The 14870-nt window shown below is 37.0% G+C and overlaps 1 protein-coding gene across 2 annotated transcripts in view; it reads right to left on the bottom strand.

The window, feature by feature from the left end:
- Window positions 1-14870, bottom strand: part of Dcn (decorin) — a 35794-nt gene that overhangs the window by 11051 nt on the left and 9873 nt on the right. For both annotated transcript variants that reach the window (XM_052165535.1, XM_052165536.1), the window contains exons 3-5: window positions 10655-10767; window positions 2194-2407; window positions 1076-1189 (exon numbers count right to left, since the gene is read on the bottom strand). In XM_052165535.1, coding sequence (XP_052021495.1) covers window positions 1076-1189; window positions 2194-2407; window positions 10655-10767 — 441 coding nt within the window. The remainder of the gene's footprint in view (window positions 1-1075; window positions 1190-2193; window positions 2408-10654; window positions 10768-14870) is intronic.

Genomic DNA, 14870 nt, shown 5'->3' on the forward strand with positions numbered 1-14870 from the left:
ATAAATATGTACTTACCTAGCTAGCTCTCTTATTCATTAATCTATCATATAACATGCCTATGTATGTATGTATTATGAATATATATATATATATATATGTATATATATACATATATATATATATATTCATTATTTGCATCTAGTCCCAATTTCAGAACAAGGCACCCAGTGCTTAGGATCCGGAATGAGGGATAGGTATGAATGTGGCGAGACTTTTGTGAAACAGTACTTTGAGGTAGGAAGAAAGTGAAATTCAAGGCACTTTTTATAATGTGGTTTTCATCTTTTATGATTCAACAGGACAGGCTCCCACAGGGCAATAAAATCAGGCTTGGAACTGACTAATTTGATCACTCTTAAAGGGTCTGCCTGTGCCTGACATAGAAACAGTATTTCCTACCCACTCATATGTCTCCAGAGTATATTGGTTAAGCTTAAACACTCAATACATTTTCACATAAAAATAGGAGACATTGTTAGTTCCCTATTTATCCATAACCCACATGTTTTGCTACTTACTTTTGTGACCCTAACCCTAAGAATTTGAGAGTCCTTGAACTCTCAAATTTAAGTGACAACTTGAATCAAAGATTCTGAGGTTTACATTCTTTCTGATCACCAAGATTAAGAAAGCACCTTATTGAGATGCTGATGGATGGAAAGTTTTTCAGTGACAAGAATTCCCTATAGAATTGGAAAATTAAGGTCAAACTTGGTCCAGTTTCAGAAATACTACCAGGAATATGGGTTTTTTTTCTTATTCTTTTTTAAATCATAATACTGAAGCACTTTCATTAACAGTGTTTTTTCTCTAGGAAGTCATAAAGGCAGAATACAAATGTACTGTGTCTTAAGCTCCATTGTAGAAAGGATGTTAGACCAATTTTATTTGTGTCTGCATGACCCAATAGTCAGCCAGGTTCTAGAAACACAATGCTGACAATTAAGAGTTTGCTGAAGATAAGGTTTGCCCCGTGTGTCCCAATTTCAACCTCCATAATCATTTATCTAAAAATTATCTCAAAGCTGTTGGAATTTGAATTTTCAAAACATTTTTTGGAGAATTTCCTGTCACCTTGAGGAATAGCAGTTATGTTGGTGTCTGAGATGCGAATGTATGAGAGGCTCTTCATTCCCTGGAAGGCTCCATTTTCAATCCCAGAGTTTTTCAGTGGGTTGCCGCCCAGTTCTACGAAGACAAAAGGCACAAAGCTTTTAGAGGTAATGTACAATGTCTACCTGTTTCAATGAGGATTCTAGAAAAGAAAATGTTAGCTTCATAACTTCTTGATTGAGAAAACAGATGCTTTCAGAGAAGCATCAAAATAAAATGAAACTTTATCCTACTGAAACACAACCTGATGTTGTGGGACAGACAATGTGCCTATAACCCCAACACTAGAGAAATTCCGACAGGAAGTTCACCATTCAAGGGCAAAGTGAATCTCCTTTTATGCAACGAAACTTTGTATGAATTAGTTAATTAGCTAACTAATTAATCAAATAACAAAAACAAGTATAAAAAAATAAAAAACAAATTATTCATAAAAAATTAAAAACAGAAACAGCCATGGCACTGTTTCTAATTCTCTAAGAAATGCTAAGAAGGTATTAATAATACTACTTTATGCTAGAGATTTCTTAAGCAATTTTAAATGTTGCTAGAGAATCTAAAGCTATCATTTTGCAAAATAATTATAAAATTACATTAAATAATATTTCTTTCTGTCTCTCTGTTTCTGTCTCTCTGTCTCTGTCTCTAGGTCTCTCTCTCTCTCTCTCTCTCTCTCTCTCTCTCACACACACACACACACACACACACACACACACACACACAAAACCTTACTTTTATAAGAGAAATAATCTACAGGTGTGTTTTCTTCAGAACACAATAAAACTCTACTATGGAAAGGTTTCCCCATATCATTTTTTATGAAGCACTGTCTATTCTATATCCTGCTCATCTGCTCAGAAATGGCCAGTCTTCTCTCCATGCCAGATCATCAAGGAAAAGGCAGAAATAGTCTTGCACAGGCACCTTGTCTCCTTTCTTTGGGCCCTGAAACCGATGGTCACACAGCTTTCTGATACACAGGACTCTCACTTGGACTCTTGCCCTTCCTGATGTTAAGGATCCTTGAAATCTGATCATGTCCCCTAGGTCCTGATCCTCAATTATAATTAAGTCTGTACCTATGACAATCATATTGTTCAGTCCATTGAACATGGATTTCCGCAGTTTGGTGATCTCATTCTCGTGGACACGAAGCTCCTGGAGTGTTTTGGGCATCTTTTCAGGCAGTTCCTTTAGTTGGTTCTTAGACAGATAAAGCCTTTCCAACTTCACTAGAGGTTTAAATGCCTCTGGGCTGATCTTGCTGATCTTGTTGTTGACAAGGATCAAGGTCTGTGGAAATTGAAGAAAATAATACCTGAAAACTGAGAGCTTCCACACATATGCACATGTCATATATGTAGCCAATGTATTCTTTTTGTGAAAATAGTAGAAATTTTTTGGAAAAAAATCAGGAGACATCCAGAAAAATATAGAAATGTGTTCTTTTGTGTGGATATGTATATGTACAACAATATCAACCAACCAGATATCCCTCCCAGAGCTCCCAGGGACTAAACCACCAACCAAAAGGTACACAGGGAGTGACCCTTGACACCTGCCACATATGAATAGCTGAAATAATCCTGTGTAATAAAAGAACTGTTTGCAGGTATCAGCCTAAAAGCATTGACATTAAAAACAGGCATATTGATCAATAGCAAAAACCTGATGACCCAAACATAATTCTACATACCTACAAATACGAGACACCTGGTTTTTGACAAAGAAGCCAAAAATACACATGGATAAAAGATATTATCTTTAACAAGTGGTGCTGGTCAAACTGAATGGCTGCATGTAGAAGAATGGGAATAGTTCTATTTTCATGACCCTGCATACAACTCAACTCAAAATGTGTCAAAGGCCTCACCACAAGACCAGATACCCTGAATATTATAGAAGAATAATTACAGAATAGGCTTGAAAACACTGACACAAGAAAATGTTTCTTTCCGAATAGCACCCTGATCAGTCCTATCTAGGCATTAAGACTGACAATAATGGTACCTAAGGAAACTAAACACCCTCTGTACAACAAAGGACACTATCATGTCAGAAAATGGAAACCTATGAAGTGGAAAAAAAACCTTGTCAATTATACAATAGACAAAGAATCATTAACTAAAATATACAAAGAAATAAAAAAACTGAGCATGAGAAAAACAAGTAATCCAATTTAAAATGGGGTATGGAACTGGTCATGGTGGTACATGCTTTCAATCCCAGCACTTATGAGGTAAATAAAAACAGATCTCTAAATCTGAAGCCAACCTGGTCTACAGAGTATACTCCAGTATAGGCAGGGCTGCAGAGAAAAACTTTGTCTCAAGTAAACACACACACACACACTCCACAGACAGACACACACAAAATGGGATATAGAACTAAAGAAAGTGCTCTGGAAAGCTGAAATACAATGGCTTAGAAGAACCTGAAGAAACGTTCAGCATTCTTAGTCCTCAGGAAAATGCAAATTAAATCTTGATATTTCATTTTGCACAAGTCAGAAGGTCCAAGATCAATAAAACAAGTGAAAGCTCACACTGGATGAGATGTGGGGAAAGAGGAAAACTGACTACTTGTTGATGTGACTGTGAACTACTAAATACACTATGGAAACTGGTATTAACATCCCTCCAAAAAGCTGGCAACAGACTTACCACAAGGTCTCTCCATCTTACTACACAGAAATTGGCTCAACTATGATTATTGCTGCTCTATAATATCCAGCCAAAAATTGGAAAAAGCCAAGCAACCAAGTTCATCTGCCAATCAACAAAGGAACAGATAAGGAAAATATGGTATATTTGCACAATAAAATATTATTAAGCTGATCAGAATGATTAAATTATTTGCAGGTAAATAAATTAGATGGAGCTAGAAACAATCATTGTGTCTGAGGTAACACAGACACCAAAAGACATATATATATATATTTCTGTTATTTACAACTGTTATAAGCTAGAGTCCAAAAACCAAATATCCCAACAAAAAATGGGGTATAGAGGTAAATAAAGAATTCTCAATGGGCCAGGCAGTGGTGGTACACACCTTTAATCCCAGCACTTGGGAGGCAGAGGCAGGCGTATTTATGAATTCAAGGCCATCCAGGTCTACTGAGTGAGTTCCAGGACAACCAGGAATATACAGAGAAACCCTGTCTCGGGAAAAAAAAATTCTCAATGGAGGAATCTTGAATGGCTGAGAAACACTTAAATGTTCAAAGTCCTTACTTATCAAGGAAATGCAAATCAAAATGACTCTGAGATTCCATCAATATACTTTTTAGAATGGCTAAACTAAAAAGATCAAGAGATAGCACATGCTGGCAAGGATGTGGAATAAGGGAAACACTTCTCCATTACTATTGGGAATGTAAACATGTACAACTACTTTGGAAATCAATTTAACAAGTCCTCAGAAAACGGAATAGTTCTACCTCAAGACTCAGCTATACCACTCCTGAGTATATACCCAAAATATTCTCCACCACACCACAAGGATATGTGTTTCACTATGTTCACAGCAGCCTTATTTATAATAGCCAGAAGCTGGAACAACACAGATGTTCTTCAGTGGAAAAAATGGATACAGAAAATGTGGTACATTTACACAATGGAATACAGTTTAGCTATTAAAAATGAGGACAGCATGAAGTTTGCAGGCAAATTAATAGAACTAGAAAATATCATTCTAAGTGAGGTAACCCAGAACCAAAAAGATATGCATGGTAGGTATTCACTAATAAGTGGATATTAGCCAAAAAATTACAGAATACCCAGGATACAACCTAGAGACCCTAAGGATTTAAACAAGAAGGAAGGCACAAGTAAAAATGCCTCAATATCACTTAGAAAGTGGAACAAAATAATCATAGGAGAGAGAGAGAGGGAAGGACCTAGGTGAAAGAAGAAGGAGGGGAAAGTGGGCAGGATCAGGTATGGTGGAGACAGGAGAGAAGCCCAGAGGGAGAGGAAAATAAACGGGAATATGCAGCTTCTGGGTGTAGGGGGTGGGATGAGCCTCTAGTACCTTCCCAGTATACAATGTGGTGACCTTAGTGAAAGTTTTCAACAGTGGGGATATAGAACCTGATGAGACCACTTCCAGTAGTTAGACAGGACCCCCAGTAGAAGGATAGGAACACCAACCCACCTAAAATCGTTTGACCCAAAATTGCTCATGTCTAAAAGGATTACAAGGACAAAGATGGAATAGAGACTGAAAGAATAGTTGACCAAGGGCCATCCCAACTTGAGATCCGCCCCACAGTCAGGCTCTAATCCCTGACACTATTACTGTTGCTACATTGTGTTGGTAGACAGAGAAGCCTAGCATAGCTGCACTCAGAGAGGCTCTACCCAGCAGCTGACTGAGACAGATGTAGATACCTACTGCCAAACACTGGATAGAGGACAGGTAAATATGGAAGAGTTAGGGGAAGGATTGAAATCTCTGAAGGACATGATGACCTCACAGGAAGACCAACAGTGTCAAGTAACCTGAACCCATGGGAGCTCCCAGAGACTGAGTCAACAACCAATGCACATACAGGAGCTGGTCCAAGGCCACGGGCACATATGTAGCAGAGGGCTGCCTTGCCTGGCCTCAGTGGGAGAGGATGCACATAATCCTACAGAGACATGATGCCTGGGGAGATGGGAGTTACCCTGTGGGATGCTACCCCCTTATAGACTAAGAGAAGTATTGATGGAAGAAGAGGCTCTGCAAGGTCTAACTGGGAGGAGGGCAGCACTTTGGATGTAAATAAATATACCAATAAATCAATAATAAAAACACTTTTTGAACAGTTAGATGGAAACCTACTATAGTAGATGCTTCTTAAAATACATACAAATAAGAAGAGAATGTAAATGGACTCACCATATAATATTGGAGAGGATATCCCAACTAAATATCTTATGTTCTCAAGTAAAACTCTCTGTGTCAGAGATTGTGTGGAATAATTGGCCAAAGGGGTCTTCCAGATGCCCCACCATACACACCAAATATCCATCAGATAGTATTGCCAACATTGTTGGTCACCTTTCATAATGGTAAGTCCCTATTCCTGAAGACACCACTTACTATGTCATCAAACATTGAGAAAAAGTACTGGTGACCAACTAGATGCTTTTCCTTTAATGACTAGCATGCTATTGGAAGAGAAATTTAATCATCAGTGTTACAAACTACAAACCCTGTGACCTACAACAAAAACCTGCCTGCAAGAGCTATTGGTGCAGTAGTCATATATATAATATGAGATTAGCCAGTCACATTTTAATTGTATTTAAGGCCCATTCCATAAGACACTGTTAACATTTCCAAGAACATGAGACTAGGGAAATCATGATGAACCTAGGTGAAAAATCTACAACTATTTATCTGCTAAATTATAATAGTTAAAAAAAAATGAGACTTGATGGTATATTGCTATCCCAAAAACCAGAGCATTGTTCAACCTTATCCAGAGAAACTTCCTTTTGCACTAGGTGGTGATTAACAGGAATACCAACAACTGAATAACATGTAGAGAGTGAGAGATTTTGAAACATTCAGCCCTAATTGGGGTGTCTTTAGCAACCACAGCCCTCCCCAGTACTCAGGGATCTATGTCTCAAAAAGGAGGAAAAACTGTAAGAGTCAGAGGTGGTGAGTGACTCTCAGGAACAGCATCTTTTAGACACAGTAGGGCTGGTAAACAAATGGACTCAGAGAGACTGTGATGGCCCTCACAAGGGGCACACAAATTCAAACCAGACAAAGAAACTGCACTGAGAAAATGGAGTGAAGAAAGACTTCCACCCTGACTAAGAAGCTATTTGCTATTGACCCCTGCTTGGAGAGGGACAATCACTTTTGTCCAATGGCAGGTCACCAGGTATAACATTTATATTTAAGATAGGCCCCATACCCTTGAGTACCTGGCTACCACAAAACAGATTCCCCATCTTTTGTTTTATTTGGATTTTCTATCTTTTGTTTTATTTTGATGTTGTGTGTTCTATTGCTTTCTTTCCACTTATGTATTTTAATATATGATTGTTTTTTTTGTTTTGGTGGGAGAGGGAGAGGGAGAGGACAAGAGAGAGAGAGCTTGTTGAAGATAGATATCTTATCTTCAGCCACCAGCCAGAGAAGATAATAATGAAATCTTGACATTGTTCAATGTATGAAATCCAGTTTAAAAGACCTGATTTACTCTTTTGGGTGTTAAAATATGACTTAATATTGTATAAATTTTTTCTCAAAAGACTTTTATGTAGGGCTTCTAGTATCCTAAATATTGTCCCAAGAGTCTAATTGGACTCCATCTCATCTCTATGATCTTGACCTTCTATACTCAAGTTCTGGCTCTTAAGTGTTGTGTGACTATGAAATCACAACCCATCTCTCTCTGCCTGGGTTTCTTTATCCATAGACAGGGATAGTAAAATAACAATAGCCAGAATTAAGTTAAGGCCTCCTGGGATAGAAACCTACACTTGGAATATTGTAAGTGCCACACAAATATTTGTTAGTTTTCAGTGGCTGACAATTTCTCTTGACTTTTATATTAAAACCCATTTCTTGCTATGTTTACAACACCATAGTTTGAAACAAGCATATCCAATGTGGCTTTATTATTGTATAAAAGTTATCAATACACACACACACACACACACACACACATTTATATGTATCTTTTATCTTTAAAACTACTCAGGAAATAACCCACAGAGTTGTAAGTAAAGATAAAAATTGGGGCATAAAGGACTTTTCCCTGTTTAAACCTTTTCTATTTTAATCCTAACTAAACTTTTGTTTCTTTCCTCCCTTGTCATTCCAGCACAGTTTTTTCCTAACCAAAATTATAATGTCTTTTTGCAAAATAACAAGGAAAGACAGGCTAGAGAATGAAAGACTGAGAGATAAATAGCTGTCTGGCATCCCTGCATCACAGGTTCTAATGACCTCTCCTCCTTTTCGAATGGATGCTTTGAAGTCGAAACAGAGGTTTGCCAAAATGACAAAGGCTTCACAATCCTTCCAGAAGGAAACTTACTTAAGGAGAGAATACCTGTCATCAACGGCGTTTAAGGAGAGCCTTGCAGAAACTGGATGCCTAAAACTTGTAACTTTCCTTCCCTGAAATGGCAGATTTGGAATAAAATGTAGGCAAAATGAGTTCATATTTTAAGCTGTATCAGTTCATTTAAATGATACTCCTTCTTTATTTTCACTTTCCTAAAATTGTTTTAGCAGTGACTTAGAGAGTCAGAGACAAATATTGCTGATTTTGCCATCAACTCTGCCAGGAAGCCTGGAGACTAAAGCCATGAGCTGGGCAGGGGTGTGGGACTCACTGGCATCCTTGGAGGAGCACTGCAGAGCACGCCCAAAAGCTCCTAGCTCTGGCTCGGGTCATTGCCTCATTCGGGCAAACCTGAAGCTTTCACACAGTATTTGACATTTTATTGTCATTTTGCTTTACTGATGTTCCTTTTTTTCTTACACAGGGAGACTCCTTTCCTCTCTTCTTTGTCTTTCAATACCCTAATACCCTGCTAATCCTTTAAAGTGCTTCTTCACGATTAAAAAAAAAAATCCCTGTTGATTGTGTATACAAAGGCGTCTAGTTTTTCTCTCAACACTCACAACGTACATGTTATTTATGTTGGGACATATTGAAGAACTGACCTCACTGTTTTCACCTTATCTGACTGATACAGAGGTTTTTGAATTGTTGCAATGTTATTTTTTAAGTCTTTCATATTACACCTTAGGTAGCATCATCAATACAGAATCTCTAGATTGGGAAAAACAGTTGATTTCTTGTACAAATCCAGTACACTGTCTCATGGAAATGTGTCGCTAACAGCATCTCAGCTGTTAAGAAATCCATCTTGGCTACATTAACTTTATAATGTTTTCAGAACAGCTTATTCCATTTCATTATTGCTTTTATATCTAAATTTCTTCTTCTACTATGTAGCAGCAGGCTGGTAACATTTTATAGATGTATTTTATCATATATTGCCAATTTTAACATTGCCTTTCCTCAATCATTTTAACAATGGGTATAATAAATAAATGTGAATTAAATGCCCTAGGACTCAGGATTATATTACCATGACAGTCAACATTAAAATAAAATGTCTATGAACCATTATCACCGCAGTTGGGACCATATCACTAGAAGTTCTATTTACTAGAAATTCCTTTCAAATTAGATTTTAATATGGAATGCAAATGCACTTCCCTGATGTTTCTCCCCACTAGGAGAATTGTGTTGTCTCATTGTTGAGACTCAAATAAGATGTGTCACCTTTTATTCAGTGTTAGCATTGTTATCTCTATTGATTATGTCAATATACATGACTCTCAGATCCTTTCTCCCCATCTCTGAGTGTTCTTTAAGGCCATCTCAAAAGGCTTTGTCAAGTACTTCAAGAATGGCCCCACAGTGGAGTACTGAGATTTTCATAGTGAAATGTACTTCAGACCTGGCTTGCCTCTATGAAATGTTCACTCATATTTTGTAAGGTATCATACTTCTCCCACAGGAATCAAACTGAAAAAAATTTGATGCATTTCTTAGAGATTCCAGTGTTCTCTGTAGTCAGACTTCAAAGGTTTGCCTCAGAAAGCTTGACACAATTTGATTTGGTCATGACACACATCCCAAGACAATGATGTCCATTCTTTTTTGTTTGGGGTACTTACTACTCTATATCTGAGGAAGCTGAACTTCGCCTAAACCTAGTGCCTTTACAACCGTCTAAGAAGATTAAGCAATATAGACAGTGGAGTAAGACCTTCTAGTGTTCTGCCCACAGCTCTCCTACCTCCTTCCTCCTTTGGATTTGAATGCTTCAAAGGGCCTCATTTTTCAGCTGCCTTATGAACAGGCCTTTATGAAAAGGTGCTTATGAAACCCATTTGAAAGTATCTTCCCTTTTTTGATACACTCTTGAACATCAGATTGAACACAGAGTAGATGTAAGTTAAAAACATGCATACACACACTAATAATCTAAAGTACAAAGTAATAAACACATATATGTGTAGAATTACATTTACTTAACAACATGTGGGTGGTTATTCTTTGTTCTGTTGATACCAAGAGAATTTCCAAGGCCATGCACACCTCTCTTAGAGAATAAATCACAAAAAAGAAACAAAAGCATAAAATAACACTAGAATTAAGTAGGTCTGTGTTTTATTCTATAATTGAAATGCAATCTATTTGTGACAGTACATATATTTACTCATTGAAGGACTGACAAAGATTAAGGTATAAAAATTTGGGTTTTTTTTTGTGAAGACACATGGATTATATGTATAAATATTTGTGATGTTTCTTCGTTAGTGGCTACTTAAGATGTTACTCTGCTTACTTGTTCTTGCCAGGAAGCGAATCTGATAAGCACACAGCTATGTGCTAATTTATTACCTATTACCACAGCCCATTTTGATCTCACTGTGGTTTTCCTTTGAAAATACAATTAGTGTCTGATTTCAGAACAAATAATAAGATAAAATGATTCTTACATGCAGGTCCTTCAGGTTCTTGAAGGCTCCTTCTTTGATCTCGGTTATTTTGTTGTTTTGCAGGTCTAGCAAGGTTGTGTCAGGTGGGAATTCCCAGGGTACTGTGTCCAAGCCTAGCAAAGGAGAAACAAAAATGCATAGACTCTGAGAAGAAATTCCCAACTACAGCATCTTTGAAGATTGTTTTTTTTTCAATCTTTGAGACAATATTTAATGTTGTAGGTTACCCTTCCATTTGGAACCCTTTTGCCTAAGTCTACTAAGTACTGGGATTATAGCCATCTCCAGCGTATAAAAAGTGTGTGCTTACAAGGACATTGAGGTTTCAGTTGTTTTCCCTCAAGGTTACATCAATTGTAATTAAAATTGTTTGTTTCATCTTTCCCAACAAAGTCAAGATTTTTTTCTTTAGTTATAAATGAAAATATTTCCCACAATTGTTTGTCCTCAGAGAGGAAATTTGTGTTCCTTTTAGAATGAGGCTCTAATCCTTTGCTACATGTTGACTCTCAGCAAATATTTTGTAAATATTTGCTAGAATTGTAAACCTGTAATAGCCAAATAAATACCTTATAAAGAAGAGGGCTCCAACCAAGTATGCATCAACTCTTATAAATCTAACACTGACATGGATTTACATTAAATCTTAAAAGCATTTGAACTTGTAATCAGGTTCTTGTTTGTACATTGAAAATTTAAGCTTTTGGAAGAGTAATTCTTTTGATTTGAATCAGAATGCCATGGCAATATCAATTTTAATGGCCATTTTAAAAAGCAAGAAGTCTAAGGTTGAGTAGGATAAATTTGGTGATATATGTTCAGTGAAATTAACTTTTAAAAGCCTTAATTTTGGAATGTAGACTTTCAGTATATTAATATAGATGCATAACAAGCAAGTGGTCCTTGATCATCAAAAATACATTTCACTACTCATTTAGCCAATTATATAACATATTTTCATTTTTACTTTGGGGAATGTAGGAGGTAAAAATAAAAACTGGATATTTGATTTTAGAGATATAGTTCAGTTTTTACAAGTTTGTGCTATTTCTGGCAGGGGATCTGTGTTTGATTTCTACCACCTACAACAAGAGCCCATAACTGTGTATAAATTCAGCTGCAGGGACTCCATGTTTCTGTTTGACTTCATGGACACTTATATTCACACAATGTAGATTTATATAGATAGGTGTGCACACATACACCCTGTGCTTACATACATACATGCATACACACACACACACACACACACACACACACACACACACACGCACACGCACACGCACACACACGCACACGCACACGCACACACACACACACACGCATATGCACGCACGCGCGCACACACACACACACATTTTCTTTAAAAAACAAAACAACTTGGAATTCTATTCTCATATAGTGTGTCAGTCCCTATATTTTCAGATAACATAACACAAATTTAAATTTTAAAGTTTTGGATAGAAACAAGTTTTCCATCACTACAAATATTGAAGTAATAAAGAGTTCTGACTCATTGGAAAATGTTTTGTTTCATTGACTAGAGACTATATATGCAGTTGAAGCAAACAGACTTTACCCACTTGGGAGTATAACCCATGAAAAATACAATTCACTGTAGTTTTTCATTAAAACTAAAATCACAACAAAGTATAATAACAGCTATGTTGGGAAGATAGCTTTCCAGTTCTCAGACTTTAATGAGCATGTACTCAGAAACCACATGGCAATCAAATTTCAAATCTCTTCATTTTATTCCATGATAATTACGTACATTTAGAAATTACTTATTTCTAAGAGGTCTTTTTCGTTGCTATTATTGTTGTTCTTGTCCAGAGACCACCACTCCAATTGTAGTAGTAGGAAATAATGTTCTTAGCAATGACCAGTGTATTAGTTAAGTTCAGTATCAAATTCAGATGATATTCAACTGACATCTTGTACTCTATAAACACTGAACCCATTACAGACATGGTTCCCATGGAAATAGAAGATTAAAGTGTGTTCAGAACTGGGAAGTAGAGTATAGAACAGCTACCTTGTGGGAGGGTTAGTGAGGGTACTCCACAGTCATAATAACAGCCATTTTCAAAAATGTCAATTTGCTAATTGCATGCAATTAGAGGATGTAGCCTTTTGCCAAATCTGTGATAATTAGTGTGATCCAACCACAAAAAGACATGATTTCCTTTCCTTTGGAATGTAGTCCTGTGTCTCATTAGTACTTGTTTTCTGGTTTCTGTCAGAGATTTGCTTTCCTTTTATGCTTACTTTTGTATAATTATGATATAAAACTGTGGAGGCTGTTTTAACATTTGAACGATGCCAAGATGATGGGAGATCTCACACACATAAGGAAAGGACTCTGTCTCTGGAAGGCTGACTTTTCTGCTCATGTTGGCATCCTTGCATTTTATGACAGAAACTGCTTAAGCTAAGTCTCATGCTTTCTATCTGGAGATGTAGCACGAAAGAAAAATACCCTCTCAGATTTGTGATTTTTGCAAATTAGCTCTTGGAGGTCCATTTTAATGATAAAATTATAATGTTTACATATCTGTTCTGAATTACTAATGGATCCATACTCACTTGACAATCTCATATACTGAAGCTAACCACAACTTCTTTGGATTACATAGCAAGAAATTATTTCAGTTAAAGTTATGTTATGCTATTTCCTTCACAACAGTTCTACGATAACTTATAAAACCTTGCTGTAAAAGCTCTCGATTGAAGCAGAAGTGTAAGGTAGTGTGGTGACTTCCTTTACCTGGTGACTTTTAGGAAGGGTTTAATGGCATAAACAAAATCTTCATTAGGAATAAAGAATGTGGCTGAAAAATAACCATCTAGGCTTCCAACATAATATTTTATGTGCCAAGTTTATCTATATGCCCATTGCAAAAAAAAAGTTCTCATAGCAGATTCATCCCCCTACTTTCGCTAATTCTATACATTTTATATCTAGATAAAGTGTCCCATCATAAATTAGCATATTAAAAGATCTAAGTAAAGTATCATGGGTAAATTAGCCATAATATGAGATTTTTAGAACATCACAAGGGAAAAAGCCTTAAATTTCAGCTGGTCTATTGTTTCCTATGTACTCTATGATGAGATTGTTTAGCAGACTATATATAAGAAAAGTAGATAAGTTAATCTGAATAATGTTGATGCAATATATACCTCAGTCCCTCTCTCTTTTCCTCTCTCTCTCTCTCTCTCTCTCTCTCTCTCTCTCACACACACACACACACACACACACACTAACACACACATTCTCTACTTTTATCTATCTATCTATCTATCTATCTATCTATCTATCTATCTATCTATCTGCTTTTAAATATGACTCCTTTTAAAACTGACTTGATAGCTGCTGGAAGACTGTGTTATTTTGTTAAAGCTTCATCTTAACTGTATTTAGTGATAGGTGTATTTTCAGCCACTGCTACATACTGAGCCCTTGTCTAAAAGAAAAATGTGTCCCAGAAATAAAGGGGCAGGGGATAGATGTAACTCGCAATCTAAGTCAATCCTCTTTTATTCTCTGACTAAACCAGACCAGAGAAGTAAAATTTCCATAATAGGTCCTAGCTAAACTAGACCAATAACCAACATGATATGGATTCTCACTCCAGAAATATTGAGTATGAGCACCACCTCATCTTGAGCATGCGTGCTCACTCCTAGAGATTCGTTTTGGTTCATACCTTGGATGTTGTGTGAGAAACTACATTCACCCATTGCTCTGACTCTACTCCCCTCTAGACCTCACTCAAGGTTCTTCCTCCTCAAATACTCATCTACCCGATATGGAGACGTGATGCCTTAAGCCCGCACGTCTCAGAGACCACATGCTTGTGGCGTTCATTCTCATCTTTGCAGAGTCTTGGCTTGTCCACCTGCAAACGCAGGATAAACCGAGAAGCAGTTCATGTTGTTGTTTTGCTTTGCTTTCCATTATGAACATTTTCTGGATGTTTTGTGCACAGGTTTCTTTCTGGCACATCAGTTTTAAAGCATCAAGCTGCCCAATTTTCAACCCCCAATTTATACCTGTGTAGAAGAAATGTAGGCATGGGTGAGGGAGCAGAGACTGAGGGAATGATCAGGCAATAACCAGCCCAACTTGAGACCCATCCCGTGGGCAAGCTCCAATCCTCCAACAGTGCATGGAGCCTGAGGACTCTTATGGAAGAATAGGAGGAAGGAT

Source organism: Apodemus sylvaticus, chromosome 20 (genome assembly GCF_947179515.1).
Source record: "Apodemus sylvaticus chromosome 20, mApoSyl1.1, whole genome shotgun sequence".
Classification (NCBI taxonomy): Eukaryota; Metazoa; Chordata; class Mammalia; order Rodentia; family Muridae; genus Apodemus; species Apodemus sylvaticus.